Source organism: Pistacia vera, unplaced genomic scaffold, assembly GCF_008641045.1.
Source record: "Pistacia vera cultivar Batoury unplaced genomic scaffold, PisVer_v2 Contig272, whole genome shotgun sequence".
NCBI lineage: Eukaryota > Viridiplantae > Streptophyta > Magnoliopsida > Sapindales > Anacardiaceae > Pistacia > Pistacia vera.
This window is the reverse complement of record NW_022196082.1, coordinates 421,985-446,515: the sequence shown is the minus strand read 5'-3', so window position 1 is coordinate 446,515 and position 24,531 is coordinate 421,985. Positions and strand designations below refer to the sequence as shown.

General features: G+C 39.4%; 3 protein-coding genes across 4 annotated transcripts; all 3 read right to left on the bottom strand.

Moving 5' to 3' along the window:
- Nucleotides 1–13,768: 13,768 nt before the first annotated feature.
- LOC116133676 lies at nucleotides 13,769–14,809 on the bottom strand. Its single transcript, XM_031419363.1, has one exon. It carries the CDS (start codon nucleotides 14,807–14,809, stop codon nucleotides 13,769–13,771), a length of 1,041 nt encoding a protein of 346 aa, XP_031275223.1.
- Nucleotides 14,810–16,546: 1,737 nt separating this feature from the next.
- On the bottom strand, nucleotides 16,547–18,721 carry LOC116133723. Of its 2 annotated transcripts, XM_031419416.1 has the most exons (4): nucleotides 18,391–18,721; nucleotides 17,938–18,146; nucleotides 17,172–17,832; nucleotides 16,547–17,092 (listed from the first exon to the last, which is right to left on the bottom strand). In XM_031419416.1, exons 1-4 carry the CDS (start codon nucleotides 18,593–18,595, stop codon nucleotides 16,902–16,904), a joined length of 1,266 nt encoding a protein of 421 aa, XP_031275276.1. In that variant the 5' UTR covers nucleotides 18,596–18,721; the 3' UTR covers nucleotides 16,547–16,901. The 2 variants fall into 2 exon arrangements, with proteins under 2 accessions (XP_031275276.1, XP_031275275.1); XM_031419415.1 differs by having other exon boundaries at nucleotides 16,547–17,832.
- Nucleotides 18,722–21,130: 2,409 nt separating this feature from the next.
- LOC116133659 (tubulin alpha chain-like) lies at nucleotides 21,131–23,895 on the bottom strand. Its single transcript, XM_031419347.1, has 4 exons — nucleotides 23,754–23,895; nucleotides 22,481–22,715; nucleotides 22,033–22,403; nucleotides 21,131–21,942 (listed from the first exon to the last, which is right to left on the bottom strand). The coding sequence occupies exons 1-4, from the start codon at nucleotides 23,844–23,846 to the stop codon at nucleotides 21,286–21,288; spliced, it is 1,356 nt and encodes a 451-aa protein (XP_031275207.1). The 5' UTR covers nucleotides 23,847–23,895; the 3' UTR covers nucleotides 21,131–21,285.
- Nucleotides 23,896–24,531: the final 636 nt, after the last annotated feature.

Below are 24,531 nucleotides of genomic sequence, written 5' to 3'. Positions count from 1 at the left end.
GTTGCTATGTATATTACATGTGGCAAAAATGGTATTTGTGAGTTAACAACGCTAGAGCTCGCATGCGCTTACTATCTAAAGAAGAGCAATGATAAATACTCTTTTTACCTTTCGAAACGATCTACGATTGAGGGAGGAATATTTGGTTACCCTAGTAATGTCGGGGCTTATGAGATCAAATTTTTCTTTTTTGAGTATGATGGCGTTTGCCAATTTAGAGAGCCGGGTAGCTTTTACTTTCCTTCAATTTGCGAACTGTTCCTTTTTCTCCAGCTCTTGTTTTTAACAAACTTTTTGTCTCTTTGCAGGAAATAAGAAGACCAGATTGACGGCTCTAACAAATTTTAACCGAATTGTGACATTCGATCGTCTACCCGAGCAGAGTTGCGATGCAAGATTACTCGTGACTACTGCCAACCTAAGAAAGTACGGTTTTTTTAATTTGGAAGCATCTTTGGAACCCTTAGTCCGTAAATATCCTCACACTTAGAACCCATTTCTTTTGTCTAAGGTGACCTTTTTGCTAACATGCTTTCATGGCGCATAGCGACCATGCCATTCAAGGTTCCAAGGCCGACCACGAGGACTAAGGGGTTCGTATTTTCCTGGGTCACCCTAACTGAGCCAACCGAGGCGATACCTAGTGATATCCCCACAGGAGAGATACAGATTGGCACCGAAAGACGAACACTCACAGAGCAACATGGGGAAGCTTCTTGGCCCGTGGCTACTCACGCCGCTAAGCAGAAAACCATGGGCCAGAAAATCAAGAAGAGGAAGCAGTTGCTGGCTGATGAGGAATCGGAGTCCGAGCTGGAGGGCTTAGGGGTGCTGCCGGGGGGATTACAGCGTTACCAGGCTTTTCGCTTAGGGGTGCCCCTAAGAAGCGCACCAGACACTTTTGCGGCCCTCGAGAGCCCGTGTAGAGGAGAGGGGGAGGTTGTGGTTGCCCAAAGGAAAGCGGGCAAACAACGGGTCGATGAGATGCCAGTTCCTCTAGGGTTAGACATGTTTGTGTTGGATTCCATGGGACAACTCCCGGAGCATCTGCAGCCAGTGGTGTATACCCTGCTAGAGTGCCAACTGGCTGTGGCTTTTAAGGAGTTCGTGGCTTCCCGACCTGCGGACCTGGTGGCCACTACTCTTCAGCTGCAAAGCCAAGTAAAACAGCTCGTTCTTGCCGAGGATTTTCTAACTTTTATGATTCTTGGAAAAAATGGAAGTTAACTCTTGTTTCTTTTCTTATGCAGTCCTTGCTCGCCTTGCATATGACCCAAAAGAAGATTGATTTGGACTCTGTTGGAGGGTTCCATGAGTTGAGGAAAGAGAATACCAAGTTGAAACAAGACTTCGCCACTTTGGATGTAGAGGCGAAGGCGATCCATATTCAGGCGAATCAGTACTTGGTAGAGAGAAATTATGTCCTTCGCACAGTGGACTTCTAGAAGGCTAAGCTTGAGAAGAGAGGCGAGGAGAACAAATAGCTCTAAAGGGCAGTGGCCAGACTCACCAAAGAGTGTGGCGAGAAAGAGAAGGAGCTGAAGGTAAACTTTGAGCATGCCATGAAGGCGAAGGAAGACAAAGCTCGACTGTGGGAAAACTCTGAGAAGCAGAAGAGAGCTCTAGAGGTAGACCTTGAGCTGGCCCAAAGGTGAGTCGCTTCATTAACTGATAAGATGAAGCGGCAAAATCTTGAACTCGAGAGGAAGGCCACTGACTAGGCAATATAGGTCATCTACAGCTTGCGACCAAGGAATCCGGGGATAGACTTCTCCGACCTCCCAAATGAATACCAGGACATCCTTGCTTCCATGGCCCAAGTTGACGATGCCGAGGAGGAAGAGGGACAAGAGCCTCCTCTAGAGGATGACCAGTTGGAGGCACACGTCCCTGAGGACCCATCAGTTGATCGGATGGTTAGCGACCATCCGGGGGATACAGAGGTTACGCCGGCAGAGCCTGGAGGCAGGGACTAAAGGTGGAAAAGTAACCCGCCCGGCCCGCGGCGGGTTACATTCTTTGGCGGGTTGGGCCTAACCTGCCTACCAACCCGGCCCGCCAATTTGGGGAAAATGGCTGGCCCAGCCCGGCCCGCCAACCCTAACCCGCCGGGTTAGGCGCGGTTGGGGCCGGGTTAGCCCGATTTTTTTTTTTTTTGTTTTTTTAATTTAACTTTTCAAATAAATAATTATAAATATAATTGTTTTTAGTTAACTTTTCAAATATCAATAATTCAATTCAATTCAATTTTTTTTTTTTTTTGTTAACATTTCAAATATTAATTCAATTTTAATACAATAAAATTGTAATATAAGAAAAATTAGACTTATTCATTTATCAAAAAATAAAATAAGAAATTACAACAATTATTGCCTCGTTAAAAACCTCACCAAGAAAAACCCAATGGGAGAAAAACTTGGTAAAGAAAAAAGAGTGCAATAATTGACAATTAATTTACAAATTACATTTTACAAAACAACTAATTTGGGGGTGGTTCACTAGGACCTCCCTCATCTGTATCATCTATATTACAAAATTGAAATGATTCTACTAAAGCATTGTCGATAACCTCGTATTGATCTTGATGGCGCGATCGTTCCCAATCTCGAAGACATGTGAGGACTTCAATCATTTTTGGAGCAAGTTTAGTCCTCCTTTCATTTAAAATCCTTCCACTTGCACTAAATGTTTGTTCGGATGAGACGGTTGAGACAGGAACAGCGAAAACATCCAAGGCAAGTCTTGATAATACCGGAAAAATACATTTTCTGGCTCTCCAATACTCTAAGATATCAAAGTGACCTGTTGAAAACATTTCGGGGGTTGCCAAATATTGTTGAAGTTCATTACTCTGCGACTCCATGGAGGACAGTATATTAGTTGTTGTTGTTGTTGTTGGTGGTGCTTCTGAAGAGGAGGCTGTGCTTCGGATTCGGGTCCTCTTCGGCCTATTCAGTGCATTCCAAGAGTATAAGTCTTCATTTGTTGTTTCTTCTGCTACAGCTTCTCTGGATATTTCGCCTCTTTGCGACTGCGGGTTCCCATACCTGTTTTCATATTGGAAATATACTTTGAAAAGACTATTTTTTACCTCTCCTATTTGATTGACATATGATTCGGTTTGTAAATTTTCACTTAAATTGTCAAAACCATTTTCTAAACGTGCTAATTTAATTCTAGGATCAAATATAGCACCTAAACAATAAAGAAAAGGAATGGGTTTCCAATATTTCAAAAAAAAAATTTCCATTGCCTTTATTGGTGCATGTAAAATTTCATTGTCTTTGTTTTTTGTAAATAACTCGGAAATTTTTATAATTGTATGTATTACCAATGGACTAGTAGGATAATACACACCAGAAAGTTGTAAAGTGGATTGGTAAAAACATTTGAGAAAAGAATGAAATACTTTAGCTATCTTCCAATCATTTTCTACCAAATAATGAGGACCTCTATTATTTGCTACAAAATAACTAATTATATTAGCATAAGGTAAACATGAATCAAGCATTAAATAAGTACTATTCCATCTAACAGGCATATCTAATGCAAAAGTTCTAGGAGATATATTTGATTTTATACAAGCTTCTTGAAATTCAACATTTCTTTTATTACTACCAGTAATCCAAGCTAAAGATTCCGTAATTCTATCAATATTTTGTTTAATTGCTTTCAACCACTTTTCACAATTAAATTAATAACATGACATGCACAACGTTGGTGAAAAAACTTCAAATTGTTATATAAAAGATAATTATTTTGAAAAAATTCTATAGCTTTACTATTAGAACTTGCATTATCTAAAGTTAAACTTATCACTTTATCAATAATATCATAATCTTCTAAAACTTCAACAATTTTATTATAGATTTTTAAACCACTATGATCCACATCCATTAATCTAAATCCTAATAAAGATTTATTTAATTTAAATTCATTATCAAAATAATGACTAGTCACACAAATATAATCTTGTTTAGCTCTACCACTCCAAATATCGGCAGTTAAAGCCGTACTAATATGACAAGTATGAAATTTATTTTTTAATTCTAATTTCATTTTTTTAAACAATTTTATTAAATCATTTCTAGTTGCAGTTTTAGAATAACTTTTAAATCCTGGAAAAAATGAATTTTGAACAAATCTTTCAAAATATTTATCTTCTGCCATATTAATAGGTTGATAAGATGTAGCAATATATAAAGCTAACTGTTCCCTATATACATCAGAATTATAATGCCAAGTAGTACCCATATTAGTTATTTGAGTTTGATTGCTTTCTCTATTTCCATGTTGATTAATATATTTATTAGCATGCCTTTTTAAAGTACTAGTACCATTACCTGAATCAACTTTATAAACATTTGCACAATATTTGCATCTTGCTTTCTTGACTTGAACACCGTTTTCTGTCTCGTAAAACTTGTCGAAATGCGCCCAAACGTCTGATGTGTGTCTGTTTTCGCTTTAAACGGCAGTTGATGATCCCGCCTCAGCTTGAGATGAAGTTGGACGAGGACGACGATTACGAGGACGACTTCTAGAACCACCGGGAGTTGTTGGAATCGACGGCATATTTTGAGGTGTATCGGATTCTGAGACTGGGATTAGGACAGCGGGACTATTTAAATCTCCTGCATTTATAGTAAAATCAGCGGGACTAGGACTAGGATAATAGTTTTCTTCATCATTGAAATTGATGGGAGAGAAATATCTATCCATTGTAGACTTGTAGTTGAAAAAAAAATTGATGTAGAAGAAATAAAAATTAAAGAAAGAGAATTGGAATATGGAAATTGGAAATTTGGAATTTAAAATTGGAAATATGAATTGAAAATTGCGAAAACTAATAAAAATTAAAATAAGAGCAAATTGATAACAAAAAGATTAAGAGAATAAATGAATAATTTAGAGAATAGAGATTAGAGAATATGAGAAAATGAGAGAATTTGAGTTGTGAGAAAAATATGAGAGTTTAGGGCCAATTTATAGAAAAAAAATGGGGAAAGAAAATGACGAAAAAGACCCCTCCAACGGCTATATTTCAAGGGTAAAAAGGTAATTGAAAAAAATAAATAAATTTTACATTTTTTTTTAATTTTTTTTTGGCCAACCTGGCGGGTTGGCCGTTGGCAATAGCCAACCTGTGCCAACCTGCCTGCAACCCGCCGGGTTGCGGTCCTCTTGCAGAGAGGACAAAATAGCAACCCGCGGGCCGCCGGGTTGCCATTTTGCAACCCGGCCCGCCCGGGGGTTGCTGGCGGGTTGAACCCTCTTCATTACGGGCTGGGTTAGGGTTGACTCGCCTAACCCGGCCCATTTATTCCACCTTTAGCAGGGACCAGTGATTGCTTCTTCTACTTTTGCACAACTTTTCTTTTTACTCTTCCTCTTTCTTTTTATCTTTTCTACTGCCCACCATACTTATTTGATACATATGTATAAAATGAGTATTTTTGGCTATTTGTGATAGCACTTCTATAATTTAGCACTTCACAAGACTAATGTTATATATCTGATCAGGAAACTTGTAAAAATATCATAACGAACAAGATCATACATGACCAATATTTGTTCATAAAGATTACAGGGAAAACTTTACAAGTAAAAGAAATGGAAAATTAAGAGCGAGTTCAGAATTACTGGTAATACGTTCCAAGCTCGCGGTACTTTGAAACCGTTAAGCCTCTTGAGCTGATACGTTTCAGGTCGTATTACCTTAGCAATGTGGTATAAACTTTCCAGTTAGGTCCCAATACCCCTGCACTCGGTTCCCTTGTACCAAGAAGGACTTCTTTCAGAATCAGTTCGTCGACCTGAAAGTCTCTTCTCCTGACCTAGAGTCAAAGAACCTTTTCGTGAGCTATTGGTAGAATGCTATCCTTAATCGAGCATTGTCACGGTGTTCTTCAACTAGGTCCAAACTTGCACGTAAAAGTGCTTCATTGTCTGTTTCATTGAATAGTTCTCTTCGGAGCGAACCAGTCCCTATTTCCATTGGGATCATAGCCTCGCTGCCATATACTAACGAGAAGGGCGTTTCTGAAGTAGAGGTTCTCGGAGTTGTTCTATATACCCATAAAAGTTCTGGGAGGTCATCGACCCAATTGCCTTTGACAGCGCCAAGCTTGGCCTTCAGTGTGTGCTTGATGGTTTTGTTGACAGCTTCAACTTGACCATTGGCTTGCGATCTTGCGACTGAGATAAACTTTTTATGGATTCCCAGCTCATTGCAAACCTGCTTGAATTCCTCATTATCAAACTACTTCCCATTATCAGAGATGAGTGTATGAGGAATCCCATAGCGGCACACTCTATTTTTGAAGACGAAGTCTTTGAGCTTCTTAGTAGTGATCACGGCCAAGGGCTTAACCTCGACTCATTTGGTGAAGTAATCTACCGCGACTACATAATACTTGATACTTCCCTTTCTAGTGGGCATGGGCCTAATAAGGTCAATTTCCCACATAGAGAATGGCTAGAGGCTGGTCATTGTTGTCAACTGGTGGGAAAGAGCTCGTGAGATATTCGCGAACCACTGACACTTGTCACATTTTTTCACAAAATTGAAAGTGTCTTCCTGAAGTAGAGGCCAATAGTACCTTTGGCGGACAATTTTATTAGCGAGGGATCATGCAACGGTGTGATTACCGCAGATCTCTTCATGTATCTCCCTCATAATATAGTTTGTTTCTTCGTCGGTTACACATCAAAGGAGAGGGGCGCTAAACCCTCGCTTGTATAACTAATCTCCAATGAGCGTGTAACGAGCAGCTCTGGTGTGCAGGATTTTTGCCTCAGTCTTGTCACTGGGCAGAGTCTTATCTCAGAGATATTGAACAACTGGAGTCCTCTAGGATATTGATTCTGTTGTAGCTACGGTCTGCTTGGGTGAGCTGATGCTAGGAATCTCTATGTACCGAACTAGAATACTTTCTGACATATCTGAGTCTAGAGACGAGGCTATTCTTGCTAAGGCGTCTGCGATAGAGTTACTGTCTCTCGGGATTTGCTTGATCGTGAAATGCTTAAAAGGCTCGAGTGCGACCTTAGCTTTCTTTAGATAGCTGATCATGTTTTCTTCCTTGACTAGATATTCTCTCGAGATCTGATTAACAACAAGTTGGGAGTTGCTGTGAATACTGATTGCGTCCGATCCCATTTCCCTCGCTAATCATAGACCAACGAGCAATGTTTCGTATTCGGCCTTATTGTTTGTAGCTTTGAACCCAAATCGAAGAATTCCATGAATGCGAGTCCCTTCAGGACTGAGAAGGAGAAGACCTGCCCCGACTCTTTTTCTGTTCGAGGAACCATCGACATAGAGGCTCCAAGTTGATAAGTTCTGAATAGTTTTGTGGATGAATTCACTGGCTTGCTGCTCGGATTCTCGATTTGGCTGGTACGAGAATTCCAAAATGAAATCGGCAATAGCCTGCCTTTTGATGGTTGCTTTCGGTCTGTAATGCAGATCAAATAGACTCAGTTCCATTGCCCATTTAAGTAACTTACTCGAAGCTTCTGACTTTTGAAGAACTTGCTTGAGCGGGTAGTTGGTCAAAACATGAATTGTGTAGACATAGAAATAAGGTCGTAGCTTCTTAGAGGCAATCAGCAGGGCATAAGCTAATCACTCTATTTCTGGATATTGCATCTCGGCGTCTAGCAGTCGCTTTCTCGCATAATACATTGGCCATTGAACTCTGCCCTCTTCTCGAATGAGAGCTGCGCCGACCGCATGTTGAGAGACGAATAGGTATAAGAGTAGAATTTCCTTGGGGACAGGCTTAGATAGGAGAGGTGGCTTTCCAAGATGTTCTTTTACACTTTGAAAGGCCTACTCACATTCTGGAGTCCACTCGAACTTCTTATTGGCCTTGAGTATATTAGAAAATGGCAAGCAATGATCTGTTGCTCTCGATATGAAACGACTGAAAGCCGCTATTCTCCCATTTAGGCTTTGAACCTGTTTTTGGTTGGTTGGGCTTTTCATATCAAGGAGAACTTCGATATTCTTGGGGTTGATTTTGATTCCTCTTTGGTTAACCATATACCCCAGAAACTTTCCTAAAGATACTCCGAATAAGCATTTAAGAGGATTGAGCTTCATCCTATACCTTCGGAGTACGTCGAACATCTCAACGAGATGCGCTATGTGATCTGAAGCGACATGCGACTTGACCAACATGTCATCAACATAAATTTCCATCGACTTTTCGATCTACTCGAAAAACATACGATTAACCAATCGCTGGTAAGTTACCCTAGCGTTTTTTAGGTCAAGGGCATAACCTTGTAACAATAGAGTCCCCAATCTGTAACAAACGAGGTATGCTCTTCGTCATGTGCGTAAATTGGGATCTGATTATATACCGAGTACGCGTCCATAAAGCTCAGCAACTTGTGCCCAAGGTCAAGGGCATAACCTTGTAACAATAGAGTCCCCAATTTGTAACGAACAAGGTATGCTCTTCGTCATGTGCGTAAATTAGGATCTGATTATATACCGAGTACGCGTCCATAAAGCTTAGCAGCTTGTGCCCAGAAGTGGCATCAACGAGCTGGTCGATCTTTGGCAAGGGAAAACTGTCATTCAGACATGCTTTGTTGAGGTCAGTAAAGTTAACACAAGTTTGCCACTTGCCATTGGGCTTTTTTACCAAGACCGGATTGGCAACCCAGCTCGGGTAAAGCGCCTCTTGAATTGACCCATTTAAAAGGAGTTTATCTACCTCAATTCTCAAGGTAGCATAGCGCTCAGGGTCCATGGCCCTCCTCTTCTAGCGAATCGGCTTGACTACACTGTCAATGTTGAGTACATGACATATGACATTCGGGCTGATCCCGATAATATCAACATGAGTCCATGTAAAAACATCGACATTCTCTCTGAGGAAGCTCGTTAGGCTTTTGGCGAGTTAGGGGTTGAGATTACTGTCGATTCTCAACACTCGGGTCGACTCATTTTGATTGACTGACACCTCAGATAGGTCCTCAACTAGTCCACTATGACGACACTCTTGGATGCGAAGATCCATGTTTTCCTCTACTAGGCCAAGCTGTGGCTCGATTCTGTTGATCGCCATAGCTTGCTTGGGGATGCCTATTGGCCTTCCTTTTCCTTTGCACGTCATCTGCACTGCTCTTATGTAGTAGTCACGAGATTCGCGTTGAGATCCTTTTACTTTCCAAATCCTCATCGGAGTGGGGAACTTCATTTTCAGATGGTAGATGGAGGTGACTGCCTTGAAATTTCGTAGTAAAGGTCGTCACATAACGCCATTAAAGGTAGATGGGTAGTCTACCACCAAAAACTCTGTCATTTTGGTCATTTCGTTGGTCTCACCAAATGTGATCTGAAGTGAGATCGTTCCTCTAGGAATAAGATGATCCCCAGTAAAACCATAGAGAGGGATGGAGGCAGGTTTCAGGCCTGCCTCGTCCAATTGCATTTTTTCAAAAGCTCGTTGAAACAAGATATTCACAGCGCTTCCATTGTCCACCAACATTCTGTGGACTTTGCACCGACCTATTTCAGGCGTGATGACGAGTGCATCCTCATGGGGATTGTGCAATCGCATCGAGTCTTTCTCAGAGAAGGTGATCTCCTCTTCCCTGCAAACCTTAGTGGGCTGCGGTGCTATGCTCATCACACTCATAGGGTCATGGCGATCTTCCCGAGCATACCTCTCCTAGGCACCTCGAGAGTTCCCCGCGAGGTGTGGTCCTCCAAAGATGATCCCTACACAGTAGAGACCCTTACGACCACAACGCTTCTTCCCTTGTTCCTCTTGATCCTTTTCCCGAATGGGAGTCGAATCATCAACATACTCTTTGAAGTGCCCTTGCTTGATGAGGTATTCAATTGCTTGCTTGAGAGCCCGACACTCATCGGTGTGATGCCCATTATCCCGATGATAGCGACAATACTTTTTGCTGTTCTTGGCCGAAGGGGGATTCTTCATGGGCTTTGGCTCTCCGAGTAGGTTGACCTCCTCTGATTTATCCAGAATAGTTAACATTGAGGTATTCAAAGGAGTTTATTAACTTTTGTTGCGATCGCGATGAGGAACTTGGGCATAAGATTTTTTGGGCTCAAATCGTAACTTCTTTCCTTTCCGCTGATCATCATTAGCCCATCTACGATCAGCCCTTCTACTATTCTCCCCCAGATCGGGAGCACTAGTCGAAGGACCGAGGTCATGGTGATTAAAAGCGGCCATAGAATTTTTGATTTGGAGATATTTCTCAGTGAGGTTGTAGAAGCGAGTGAGGGAAACATCGTCCTTGGATTGTAGTTCCTTCCATAGGTCAGTCTGCGGGCAAACCCCCACGAAAATGAGAGTCCGAACAGACTCTTCGGGAGTATGAGCCACTTTGTGGAGTTCCCTATGGAATCTGTCTATGTAAGACTGGAGGGATTCATTCCTCGCATGCTGTATGTTGCTTAGATAGCTCAACGACATCGAGAACTTCCTGTTCGCTTGGAAGTGTCTTAAGAATGATGAGCTAATTTGTTGCCACGAGCTGATTGATCCCGCGGAAAGTAATCTGAACCAACACTTGACATGGGCAGTTATATTCACTGTTGAGCAACAACATTTGGCCAAGTCAGAGACTTGGTGGAGTTCCATGAGGTCATTGAACTCATAAAGGTGATCCTGCAGATTAGAATTCCCATCGAACACCCGCATGTTGGGCATTTTGAATCTTAATGAGAGAGGAGCAGCTAACACTGCTGGAAAAAGGAGAGACGCCTCTACGACTATCCCATGCTCATTCTGCTAAGCCTTAAGCTGATCCAAAGCTCACTGTAATTCCTCAATCTGAGGTAGCAGAGCTACCTGGGGATCACTCTCTGCAACGTGGATTTGACCCTCACGGTTGTAGTTGAGGAAAGACCGCAAATCGGGCTCTTCCTCAACTCGGTCAGAAGCTTGGGCGAACCTTGACACATGCTGGCTGGGGTCGTATGAAGGCATGAATGGCTTGAGGAGTTTTCCTGATCTCCACGGTGGTCAGAACCGACCCGCGGACGACGGGGGTTTCCCGCGTGATAACGATCGAGGTTATCATTTCGGCGATATTGAGAATCTCCTTGCCTTGCACTTTGGTGGAAGTGCCCATGCGACTTGGCATGGGACAGCTCATGTTGTGACATGTCATCGAGTCGCAATGCCACAGGTATTCTACCCGTTGCACGATCGGTGTTCGCTAGTCCCTCGGAGCCCTTCGATCCACTGCTCGCCACTTGCTTTTCCTTACTTTTATGCGTAAGTATGCATGCGGTGCGGGCTTTCGCCCTTTTCTATGCTTTCGCGTGACTTGCAGACGTCTTTGGCGGTGGCACTACCTCATTAGACTTTGGTGGTACGACCCGATCCAAACGGTCCAGCTTTTGGCTAATCATTTGGAAAGTATTGTTGAACCTCTCCAGGTAATTCATCACGGCTGGATCGAGTTGTGAGCTTGAAGGAATATCCGTCATGATGCTAAATCAGGCCCTCCTTCTAGTGCCAAACTGTTGATGCTTGATTTTGACCCCAACGACTCACACGTGCAAAGTGCTAAGCGAGCTTAGAAATTACACGTAATATGAAAATATGCAGTGAGAAAATAAATAAGAAGCAGTTTTTGAAGTGGTTCGGATGCTCAAAAGGGAATCCTACGTTTACTATAGTGGTATTAATGGATGGTTACAGTTAGGTCGCGTGTAGTGAGCTGAATTATAATCTAGAGAGAATATAGAGAGTGAAAGAGAGAATGTATGCCGTTTAATACTAAAGATAAGCAAATCTCGTAAACAAGAGAGAAGCCCTCTATTTATAGTTGGAGGATTCAAGGTAGTAATCATGGGTCTGCAGTCCGGCAGGTGTGGTACAATTCTTAACCTGCTTCACATTGGTTGTTTGCACGAGAGACATCTTTAAATCGCGTAGGGCTTGGGCATGTGGACAATTCCTGGCCACTCAAGTCTGGCATTCACCTACCGCACTGACGATAGTCATACCTCTTCCATCCTTGCGCGACGTAGCATCGTCTAGACGGCACAACGCCTCCCTGAACTCTGATTGGCCCTTGCTGACGAGAGCCCACGTCAACCTTGACTTTTTAGGTATAAATACAAATTGAAATAAATAAATAAATAAAGAACTTCTGACCATTTTATGTGGTACATAAAAGAGTAAGCCATGGCTGCAGAATCTCCGGCGAAAATGATGGCAGTAGTTTCATTGCAAGATTATGAGCTCTGTAAATCAGGTAACTGGGTAAGAGATAAAAGAAGAAGCTGAGTGTGCGAGTTGACATTATTTCCAAGAATTAGAATGCACAGCACATAACATAGGTTGAACTTTGGACAAAGTTGGGCTACAGCCCAACTTGATCCAATGGACCATCCCACTCCAAAAGTCCTGCTAATTTCTGAAAAGCCCCACCATTGAGCTATTTTCTGAATTTCACATTATGATGAGAGCAATGTGAACAAATAATCCCAGAAATTCTGAAATTGTTCACGCGGCTAGACGAAGTCACGACATATGTATATAAAATACAAAGCCTAGACAATTGTCTTTTGTTACTTTTTCAAAGGCTTAAGCTAATAAGTAATGTTGACTGATGTAGACAAAGCCAAATGGAGGCGTTATTTCTTGGGTCGGTGTTGATAAATTTGACCTTCTTCACACATAAACGGTCCAAGTAATCACCCTCCTTGATTATGACATCAAACCAACTTGGGGCAAGTCAGGTTCCTGGAACTCTGAAACATGGACCATTTGATGACAACAATATTGTCGTCTCTTTTGTGTTTGTATCATGAATTCGAACCATCTTTAATTTAAAATTACAGAATTTTGAAGGGTTTAATGATAACATTATTTAAAGTATAAAAACTCTTGATATAATATAATGAGACACAAATAAAGAGTTCAATGGAGAATGAGAGAAGTAGATTGCATATCTTTTCAAAGTATCTAAATATCTTTTTAAGCTTTTGTGTGATTGTTTTTTCAAGTGATTAATATGAGGGACCGAATCTAAGAGAAATAAGACAAATATGGACTTAAAATCATAGTGGACACCGCCATTATTGGTTGGTCCTCTTTTCTAAATTTTGCTTGTTTTATTGACACGAGGAAGACTAAACAACTGAGAAAGACAGCATATTTTAACTATAACCCAATTGAGATAAGGACCCAAAGCCAAAGGCCAGCTTTAATGGAAGCAGTCATTTTATATAAATAACCTCTATAGAATTGCTTTACTTTTTCTAGGTAGTTGATAACTTAAACTCACTGCATGTGTCATGCCTTTGACGACGTTAAGCAGTATCATCATCCAACAGAAAAATAATCATAAGTTATCTGGTTAAATTTAGTAACCAATCCAAGAGCGGTTACAAACTTATATGGTAAATGTTAAACCATCCAAAGAAATAAGAAAAAGAAGAAGTTAGGGTTTAATTGATACTGCATAATGCAATCAAATACAAAAAATGATTTAACCTAAATATAAAGAGACTATATATAGATTAAACAAGAAAAATAATGAAAATATTATTCTACTCTTAATAAACAATAAAACAAAATAATCTTGTATTTCTTAACAAGGAACAATTCATTTAGTAATGGATATTACTCTAGAATTCCCTAATGACAGAATAATGTATATTTTCATATTAATGAAATTTCTGTATATAATTAAATGTAAGATGAACAATGAATTAGTAAGTTGTATATGCATGACTATTCATTTCAACTCCTTCATTTCATGTTCCTCCTCTTCTTGACAACATTCCTTCAACAAAATCACCATCATCTTCAAGATTAAGCGAGTACACCACTTCTTCCCTCCTCCACCCCGCACGTAATAACACCAGAGACAATACTCTCATTTGCCACACTACACACTCTCTATAATTGGACCCCCCTAATTGGACCCCACTCTTCACCCCCTCCTTCTCATCATCTTCATCACACCCGTTCATCATCATCATCTCCCTAACCTCTTCTTCCCTCCATCCTCCATCTCTCAATTTCCAAAACACTCCCTCCAAACAACAATCCAATCCCACCCCAACTTCACCACCACCACCGCCGTTCCACCACCCGCGCGTGTCTCCACGCGCCACCATCCTCTTCCCTCTCTCCGCCGCCTCCGTCCAAAACTCAATCCTCCGCGCCTCTTTCGCCGCCCAAACAGGCATCTCAATATTATTGATCGACTTAAAAACACCGGCTTGCGAGAACTCAACTTCTTTGAAAAACCCCGCGAGGTCAAAGCTCAAAACTTTGACCTCCTCACTGTCGATGTAAAACACGGGGTTCCCGGCGATATTAGGCGTCGAGGGAATATAACAGTTTCTATATATAGGAACAAGAACCGGTGCTTTCTGTAATAATTGGTTAACCAATGACAAACTTTGATTCTTTTCTTGCAGCTTTTGCCCCCAAGAATCAGACCAAAAGTTGTTAAGAGCTACGTTTCTCGACAGGGACAAAAAGGGGAGATTTAAAAGAAGCTGAAGCTGTTGTTGAGAAGAAGAACGCCAATTGGGGAATGCGGTACCGACGGGGAGGCCTTCCCTGAGAATGGAGCGGAGGTCAGGAGGGAAAGTGAAGTTTAAAGTGAATTCAATGAAAGTAAATTCATCGTCGTTTAGGCCAGGAAGAATCGGAATGTTGAGGGATCTTAAATGGTCGATGAGGTTCTTGGCGTAGGCAGCAAAAGAGAAGCAAACAAGCTTGGTTCTTGGAGGGGTGATTTTTGTCGTTGCGGATAGAGTTGTTTGAATTGTAGTTGTTGCCATTGAAACGTTGAATGAATTGGTGTGAAGGTGATTATTTGTCAATGAAAAAACAAAAAACGAAGAGCGGATTAAGAGGAGAAGCACGTTAATCGCAAACTGTTGCGATCCGTATATTGGTTTTCAGAGAGAAAGAGCGTGTTCGTGTTTTGACCAATTAGTTGAAGTTAACGTCCCGTGGGTTTGGTTTTCTTAACCAAGAAATAATTGAACATGTGTGGTCACGTGAGATTTCATTTACTTATTTTTTTATTATAAGAAACTTCCGATATTTTATTTTATACAGTGGGTGCTTTAGATAAGTATGAATTAATTACGTAAGTTTTTTGGACACCCCTGATGTTTAGTATAACAACCAACCCACAGATTTCATTATATAACACTTACACCCTTTGTAATGTTTTGTTAAAAATAACTATTTAACCCCAAGAGGTTGACCTTGTGATCCAGAAGGTTTGCTTTCTTCGTTAACTTCTTAGATTCAAACCACTTTGGGGTCACCTATTACATTTGTAACTTATTTGGAATATTATGTTTGTAAGGTGTTAAATGGACTTCAAAGATTAATTGAATTGCGTACAAACTTATCCGAAGTCCCAAACACTCTAGTTATAAAAAATAAATAAATAACTATTTAATATTTTGATCATGTGACAATGTCAGATATTAATTTCTTTTTATTATAAGAGAAAGATAAAATAAAGGTATATTATTCATTATACCAAACTTCTTTCACTAAACCTCAGGAATTACATAAATTCTTATTTACTAACAAAATACACCTGAATTCTTAATTAATTTAGTAGCGGATAAGATCATCCACAACAATTCTTATTTTAGTCTTCAATTAATCCCTATTTATCATGTGGCTTACAGAAGAAAACATGAAGAATAAAATATAAAATGAGGAAATAAAAGAGAAAATTGAAAACGTTTCTGTTTGGGGATGATTAAAACAACAAACAACAAAAATCTAGATAAAAGTATTTCAGAACCTTATTTTCCACATCAAATACACTTTTAAAAACAATAAATACAAACATATCCAATCAAATGTGCATCCAATTTGACAACCATCTCCATAAAGCTAGAGTATTCCACTGTCTTTCATTTCATATCTTCCAATAATAGCACAAGGGATCCCAAACTGTCTCTCAATAACGTGACATATTTACTATTTATTTTACGAAAATGTTACTTCACCAACCAGTAATATTAATATTATATTTGGATAGAGCTGAATGAAGATAAATAACATGGTGCAATTGGACCCAAAATCATAAAATTATATTTGATGACATTTTCATAGGGTTCTAGAGTGTTGGACTATCAAGTACGAAGTTGGTAGAATTATTTTGATTTAACTTACATGCTTGGCATCCAAAGTTTGAACTATATGTTACAAAATAAATGCACACAGGTAAGGTAGGATAGGTGGAAAATCCAACTCAAAAGTAGATGGAATTTGAATTCATTTAGCATGAATTTGGGAATTATTCTTGTTGAAGGAGACAAAGGAGAAGGATTCAGGTTTATAATGAGGGATCTTTTTATGAGTTGTTAGGAAAGTTAAAAAATTAAGCTAAGATGTGACTAAGACTTTGTAACTTAAGATGGAGTATAATTTTAAATTTGTGAGACAAGGACTCTGTAACTCATCGGATTCATATGTGAAAGTGATATTTGAGTGTCAACCAATACAACTTTCTGACATTTTCTAGTTTATTTTTCTACATAATTAGGAAATTAAACTGGACTGATTAGGCCCAACCTGATCCAAAAGATAAGGACTAAATTGTACTCGGGCTGCATAAACAAAATACTGTAGGAAAACTCAAGGACAGGCCTAGTTTGAGATTCCTCCTTGTTCTTTGAAAAAAGCCTCATCGGCTAAACCCTGCCCCACATCAAAACTTTGGGCAAACTTCCTCCAGTTACATAAAGAAGTTACCCCAATTGAACAGAATTGCCCATCATCAGCTACAATCAAAATAGAGCAGAATGCAATTATGCGAATTGCTGAAGCAGAGGATGTAAATGCTGTTACCAGTTACATTTTACTTATATAGAGCCTTTAGACTTAGTTCCTAGCGCACTATCCATGTATATGCTGTCTCATCTTTTGTTGGAGCAATTTCTTCACCACCTGTGCTTGCATCTTCTCCCATTTCCTCTTCATTGTCATTCTTAGCCAATCCCACAGCACCTTCTTCAAGCTGTTCCGGAGCACTCGCTTCATCGACAAAACTCCATCCAGGAATGTGCTTTCCTCCTTGTCCAATAACACTGCCATTATCATAGAAACTTTGAGAAGTTGTATTGAAAGCATTCCTACCACAGCTTTCAGGGTTAATAGTAGGCCAACCAAATCTCCCATTTGCTGTAGTTCCTATATGAGTAGCCGAAGATCCCTTGCTATGAATTCCCTTGGGTTGCTGGGAAAGAACTGAAAAGTCAGCTCCGGAGTCATCAGCGTTGTCACCAATATTCTCCTTCTTGGAAGAGGAATTAAGCTCAATACCACTAATGTGAATTCTGGGATTTTCCTGTTGAACTTGACTGTTGAAAGCAGGCATCATCAAATGGCTTCCATTAACTTCCACATTATCGCTGCTGGTAGTGATTATATTAGATATCTTTTTATCATTTTCTTGCTGAGTAGTGGCAGGGGAATGACATGCTTTCACTCTATCTTCTACCTTGATTAGATTAACCTTTTCAAAGACAAGAGTTCTAGGTTCAGATGATTGAAATTTACTTAAAGCAGCAGGCTTTCTACCTCGTGCTCGGGGGTAATGCTCGTCTGGAGTAGGTAAAACATCGACTGCAGCGGTTGATTTCCTTGGTCTTCCTCTCTTTGATGCTTGCCCAGATAAAGCAGTCCTAGTAACTAGGGCAGTGGGTTCTTCGACTGCTGGTCTGAGAGATGAAACTTCTGCTTCAAGTTTCATTAGGCGACTTTTGTAATCAGCTACTTCTGATTGCAACTGACCAATAACAGTCCATAGCTGAACATTCTCTGCTGACTGCATCCTCAGAACCAAGTTAACCCACATGTATATTATGTGTAAGCGTTAGTTTACTAAAATCACTCTAAGCATAATATGACAGTTGAAGATAAGAACTCATACTTGAGCTTCCCAAAGTTGTTGATGCTTCTGAGAAAGTTTTGCCAACGGCCTGATAATTCCTCTCTGAAAAGGTTGCCCAAGAGATGCTGTGCAACCAGGTGATGGTGGAGGCGCTGCAGAAGCATAACCATATCCTCCTGGGGAAATGTGTGTGCAGGGCAACTGCGATTGTTGACCTTGGGCGTACCAAGATGAAGGATCCCAAGGACCTGTTAACAAGAAGAGCTCCACTTTCATATGGATAATAATGTATGCATCTGGCACACTTCTAAACATTAATCTGGAAACTATGCTATGCAAAATATCTGACTAGTTTAAGCATTCACTATATCTATGACTACTGAAAATTAAATTATACATAAAAATAATCTTTGTGCACCAAAAAAGAACATCCAATTAAAAGGATATGTTAAAAGTACTCCAAGAAAAAAATGACTGGAGATGTATCATTGCCTGGAAAGCTCAGATATGGGTAACCGACAGGGTAACAGAAATTAGGAGCCTGGGGTTGGTTGCTTGAAGAAGTTTCTCCTCCTATCATAACAGGAGCTTGCCAACTAGCATTGATCATTCCGAAAGGAGTGAATGTCTGAAAAGGAGCAGGAACATTTACTCCAGATAAATGGCAACCAGGTCGTGGGGGCATCCAAAAGGGCATAGCTGATTGGGCCAACTGCAGCTGGAGCTGGCCCTGCTGAACCTGATTGTTTGTGGAATTTGGTAATTGCTGCCATTGACTTGCAACAACGGGAGAGGGTGATTGGGTGGATACATACGGTCTTGAATTCATGGAAGATTGTTCTGCATGTTGAGGTGTGTATGGCCATTGAAGAACTGGTGGATATTGCTGATTTAAGGAAGTTGCATTTTCATGGGAAGGGCTGGCAGTTTTAGTATTCTTTGCATCAAGTGTCACATTGTGTGTGTTTTGTTCTTCATTGATCTGTTCATGATGAGATTCAAATCGAACTTATTAAATAGAAAAAAACTTGATCAAATAACTTGGTATTTCCTGTCACATAATCACAAAACATCTACATGCAACAAATCATATCAGTGAAAGAAAGAGTTGCATGTTTTTCACCCCTCCAAACAACTTAAAAGATGCTTACGCTCCCAATCTCATTTTATTTAAAAAAAGGAAGCTTCTACTTAGTAATCATTGAAACGAATATGAGAAAACAATAAGATACTGACAATATCTTCGTTTGATAAATATCAAAACATGTAATGTATCATTTCAACATCATTTTTCATACGATTATGATTGGTTAATTTAAAATTAAAATTAAACTTTCATCCAGTCATATCTTACCACATAATGTTGTACGAAAAATATTGCATAAAAATGATGTATGTGTAATATTATTCTTTCAAACAAGAGTTTTCAGAGACCCTAGCATGTTATTTCTTCTGAATCTTAAATGGGAACCCAACCATTCAAAATGAACAAAGTGCAGTAGAGTAGAAAATGGAAACAACAAAACAAACTATAAAGCTTCAAGATAACAGAACTACACAAAAGTCAACCAAGGACCAGTCATGATGGGGCTTTAGCACTAAAACGGGTTTAACAAGAAGTTAAGAACTGAGATTGAGTATGCAAGACCAAGAAAAGAAACCATTCCCTTTGTTTTAGCAAGTTAAAAAAAGGATCGAAGCTCATACCAAGAGGTCAATTGTCTCAGTCTCTTGACAAGTAGAGTAAACAATTTTCTGCTCTTTCTTCTTCTTTTCCATGGCATTGAATTTAAAAAAAGAAAAAACACTTATTTATGCACAAAAAGACCTTTTGTGCAGTGGTGAATAGAGAGTAAAGTTTTTGTTGCAGGCCTAATGCAGTATTACCCTGAAGAAGAAAGAGAGAGAAGGTCAACACCATTAAAGAGTAGAAAAAGAGCCCGAATGTCTTCTTCAGCACTTTCACTTTGCAAAGAGAATGAAAAGGAATTTTACAGCCTTTTCTGACTCTCGTTCCTGTTGCAAACCTGTCCTTCTGTCTGCTGGAAACTAAATATTTACAAAATAGTTAATGGCAGGATAACATTAACATAACACACCATTGCAAACTAAGTGCCCAAATGAACATTAATTTTGTTTTGCCGTGGAAATTGAACAGTGAAACCTGAAAAATGGCCCAGTTCTATTTGCTGTGGATGGAACACCATTGAGTGTGCACATTTTCAATATTAAACATTTGCATACCAGTGTAAATCACTAAATTAAAATTAAGAACGATTATCTTAATTTACACGGACAAGACTGTTCTTTGAAACTAGCAAAGTCACAGGTGAGTAGCAGTTTCAGAGTTGCCTAGATAAACATGAGAGAGTGATAAGACAACTATTTTTACATCCTACCGACGTTAATTTTCATAATTATTTTGAAAGAAAAGATTATAACCCAAAAAGAAAAAAAGAAAAAAAAATAGTGGATTATTGATTAAAAAAATGAAAGGGTAGAGGGAAACAAGGGAAAGAGGGAGCAGGAATATGGGAATGAACGTTTAGAAATGGTGGGTGGGTGCGTCATGCGTGGAAGACCACCCCATTAAAATTGTCCTCTGGTCAAACACAATACTTCATTTGGTACGCTTAATTACTAATACAAATTAACCCTTTTTCCAATGTCTCCTCTAATTTACCTGCACTTGTACTCACCGTACGGACAAATATGCCTTCCAACTCCTGATGACACAAAAATTATCAAACCCAATAGACACCAGATGGGCTATAACAGGCCCACAACTATTTTAAAGTAGTTAAGCCCAGAGAATTAGTCTCAAGGATGCGTTTGTTTTCTATCTTATTCATATTCCAAATCAAAATACATATTTGTTTCTTTATTCTCAAAATCATATCCTAAATTATTTAACTATTTTTAATTTTCAAATTCTAATAACCACCCAACCCAACTCTACCTAACAATAATATTTCAAAAATATTATTCCAAATAACTAAAACAATCCAACCTGATTTATTCATGCTGTTTAAAGAACTCAGTATGCCTCATAAAACCATGTTTTAAATTTTACATTAACTTAGGAAATTGTTACTTATTTGTTATTGCAATGAGTATTCCTCGAGTATATATTTTTATCGCACACCTTATAGTTTTAAATCGACTATAATATCATGCTATAAGCAAATAGTTTAGCGAAGATATAAAAAATTTATTCAAAAAGGGGGCAGCATTCATATCATCGAGAAGTCTACAATAGTTATACATTAACAGAGGAGCAACTGATCAACTCAATCCAACCATATGAGCAGAAGAAACATAACATCGTCACAACATAAAAAGCAATGTAAAAAAAACAAGCTTATTATTAATTTAACAAATAGATTCTCAGTACTCATCTCCCTCATCATCATCTTCACCTTCAGCAGACTCTGCACCGACTTCCTCATAGTCCTTCTCCAAGGCAGCAAGATCCTCACGAGCTTCGGAGAACTCACCTTCTTCCATACCCTCACCAACGTACCAGTGCACGAATGCCCTCTTCGCATACATGAGATCAAACTTATGGTCAATGCGAGAGAACACCTCTGCCACACTGGTGGAGTTTGAGATCATGCACACAGCCCTTTGCACCCTGGCGAGATCACCACCAGGGACAACAGTTGGAGGCTGGTAGTTGATACCACATTTGAAACCAGTTGGGCACCAGTCAACAAATTGAATGGTGCGCTTAGTCTTGATGGTTGCCACAGCTGCATTGACATCCTTGGGCACCACATCACCTCTGTACATGAGGCAGCAAGCCATGTACTTGCCATGGCGAGGATCACACTTAGCCATCATGGATGAGGGCTCGAATGCACTGTTAGTGATCTCAGCAACAGAGAGCTGCTCGTGGTAGGCTTTCTCAGCTGAGATGACAGGTGCATAGGATGAAAGCATGAAATGAATCCTAGGATATGGGACCAAGTTAGTCTGGAATTCAGTCACATCCACATTCAAGGCACCGTCAAACCTCAGGGAGGCAGTCAGGGATGATATCACCTGAAACACGCACCAAAAAAATTTAGGAAGAAGTAACATTTAAGCAACAGCAAACAGGTTTCTAAATAAGATAGAACAATGAAATGGTACCTGAGAAACCAAGCGGTTGAGGTTGGTGTAGGTGGGGCGTTCAATATCAAGGGATCGCCTGCAAATATCATAGATGGCTTCATTATCAAGGAGGACGGCAACATCAGTGTGTTCCAGAAGTGAGTGGGTGGAGAGCACACTGTTGTAAGGCTCAACAACAGAGGTTGAAACTTGTGGTGAGGGATAGACAGTGAACCCAAGCTTGGACTTCTTCCCATAGTCTACTGAGAGACGTTCCAGCAGAAGGGATCCAAGACCTGAACCAGTACCACCACCAACAGCATTGAAAACCAAGAAGCCTTGGAGACCAGTGCAGTTGTCAGCAAGCTTGCGGATACGATCTAAGCAAAGATCGACAATCTCTTTGCCAACTGAAACAAAGGGAAATATGTAAGCAGATGATATCAAAAGAGGTCAAAGTCGCAAGAATGAGGTAAAAAATACTTACTTGTATAGTGGCCACGTGCAAAGTTATTAGCAGCATCTTCTTTGCCACTAATGAGCTGTTCAGGGTGGAAAAGTTGGCGGTAAGTCCCCGTCCTGACTTCATCAATGACAGTGGGCTCTAGATCAACAAAAACTGCACGGGGGACGTGCTTCCCAGCACCAGTCTCACTGAAGAAGGTGTTGAAAGCATCATCACCTCCTCCAACAGTCTTATCACTTGGCATCTGGCCATCAGGCTGCACATTACAGGATACAACTTAGATATTTGACAAAATAATAAGAAATTCATAAATAATAAAGCCTCAGCTGTATAACATAGAAATATTGCAACAAGGACAAAGAACCAAACAAACACTGTTAACTCCAATAACACAATCACATAAAATTGAACAAATACAAGAACCGTTCTTCAACACTAATGAGACGAAAACAGCAGGTTTGGATCATATACAATACACAAATTATATATTAAATAAAAGCCAATAAGAAAGACATGTTCTCCTTCCATTAATCTTCTCCCTAAACAAACTTCTCATTTGACAGGCAGGAAGTAAGCGGGCATGAAACAACAGAAATAGAGGGATACCATACCCTAGTTGGATAAACAATTTCAACAAACAACAGTAAAATGATCAATTTGGAATCAGATGATGTTAACATATGTCAGAGATTTTTTTTTACAATGCACTTTACTTACAAAGGAAGTGATAAAATGTTTTTAAATTAAATTTTGGTTGTTTGACCTCAAATCTGACTTACAGAGGTCTCATTCTGAATAATGGTGGAACATGGAATTAGGATTACTTATCTCTATCAAGATCGGTAATTAATATACATCAGTATAGTAGATCTTACATTTCACCTAAAGAGTATATAACGAAACATTAAAGCAAATCGAAATATAATCTAATATAAACAACAAAATATGATAAATCGCATCACACAACTTAGCAAAACAGTAGATCTAATAATGCGAACAACAAAGTTTATGTAGTACGAAGATCTTAGAACTACGAGTACACCAGATCTGAAGTTCAATGAACTAGACTATAATCATTGATATGTCAACAGATCCATCGAGAATAAACATTGCGAGTGGCATATAAACGCTAGATCTAACAAGAGATGCTTTAAAAAAAAGCCACAAAAGCCAAAAAAAAAGAATCATTTAGATCAGGGATTAGCTATGAGAAATGAAACGACAAGGAAACTGAATAGCGGAGGAAACGTACATTTCATTAATACATCGAAAATAAAAATGAGAGAGAAATTACCTGAATGCCATGCTCGAGGCAGTAAAGTTCCCAGCAAGCATTACCGACCTGAATACCGGCCTGACCGATGTGAATGCTAATGCACTCTCTCATTTTTGAAGAAAATGAAATCGGAGAAAATAAAAAAGAAATGGAGAGAAAGAGAAGGGCGTTTATTAAGACGCCTTTCTGTTTCAATTCAGATCAGATGTGTCTGTTTTGGAAATGTGAGTGAGTGAGTGTGCGAGGGTCTTCTCTCTTGGTTATAAGGAGAAGCAGAAGGTAAAGTCTTTATTTAACCTTGCCAGTTATATTCCTTAAACTACACTCCAATTATAATTTTTAACCGTTAGATTCTCCGCCTTTCACGGGATCATTGTAAAATTTTCAAATGACGGTGTTGATGCCGTTAGGTCTAGGTTTTTTTAAAATAATATTCTAAAATTGAAATATAACCTTGCCAGTTATATTCCTTAAACTACACTCTAATTATAATTTTTAACCGTTAGATTCTCTGCCTTTCACGGGATCATTGTAAAAGTTTCAAATGACGGTGTTGATGGCGTTAGGTCCAGGTTTTTTTTAAAATAATATTCTAAAAATTAAAAATGGTGTGTTTGTTTTATTATTTTGGGTAGGATTTTTAAAAAGTTGAGTTAGGTAGTTATTACGAGGTAGAATTTAAAAATTAACAAAAACACCATTTAGGTTTGTTAATTTACTAAACACTGCTACAATAAAATATTGAAAATTAACAAAATCACCCTCACCCACCTATTAAATGTTGACAGCCATTCAC

What these genes read in the sequence shown, in the direction of transcription:
- LOC116133723 (XM_031419415.1), bottom strand. Translation starts at nt 18,595, where the DNA reads ATGCCCTTTTGGATGCCCCCACGACCTGGTTGCCATTTATCTGGAGTA. An exon ending in CCCATATCTGAGCTTTCCAG is followed by an intron (nt 18,147 to 18,390) that starts GCAATGATACAT and finishes TCTTGTTAACAG; the next exon opens with GTCCTTGGGATCCTTCATCT. An exon ending in AACAACTTTGGGAAGCTCAA is followed by an intron (nt 17,833 to 17,937) that starts GTATGAGTTCTT and finishes CTGAGGATGCAG; the next exon opens with TCAGCAGAGAATGTTCAGCT.
- LOC116133659 (XM_031419347.1), bottom strand. Translation starts at nt 23,846, where the DNA reads ATGAGAGAGTGCATTAGCATTCACATCGGTCAGGCCGGTATTCAGGTC. An exon ending in GCCTCGAGCATGGCATTCAG is followed by an intron (nt 22,716 to 23,753) that starts GTAATTTCTCTC and finishes TGTAATGTGCAG; the next exon opens with CCTGATGGCCAGATGCCAAG. An exon ending in TGCACGTGGCCACTATACAA is followed by an intron (nt 22,404 to 22,480) that starts GTAAGTATTTTT and finishes CCTTTGTTTCAG; the next exon opens with TTGGCAAAGAGATTGTCGAT.
- LOC116133676 (XM_031419363.1), bottom strand. Translation starts at nt 14,809, where the DNA reads ATGGCAACAACTACAATTCAAACAACTCTATCCGCAACGACAAAAATC.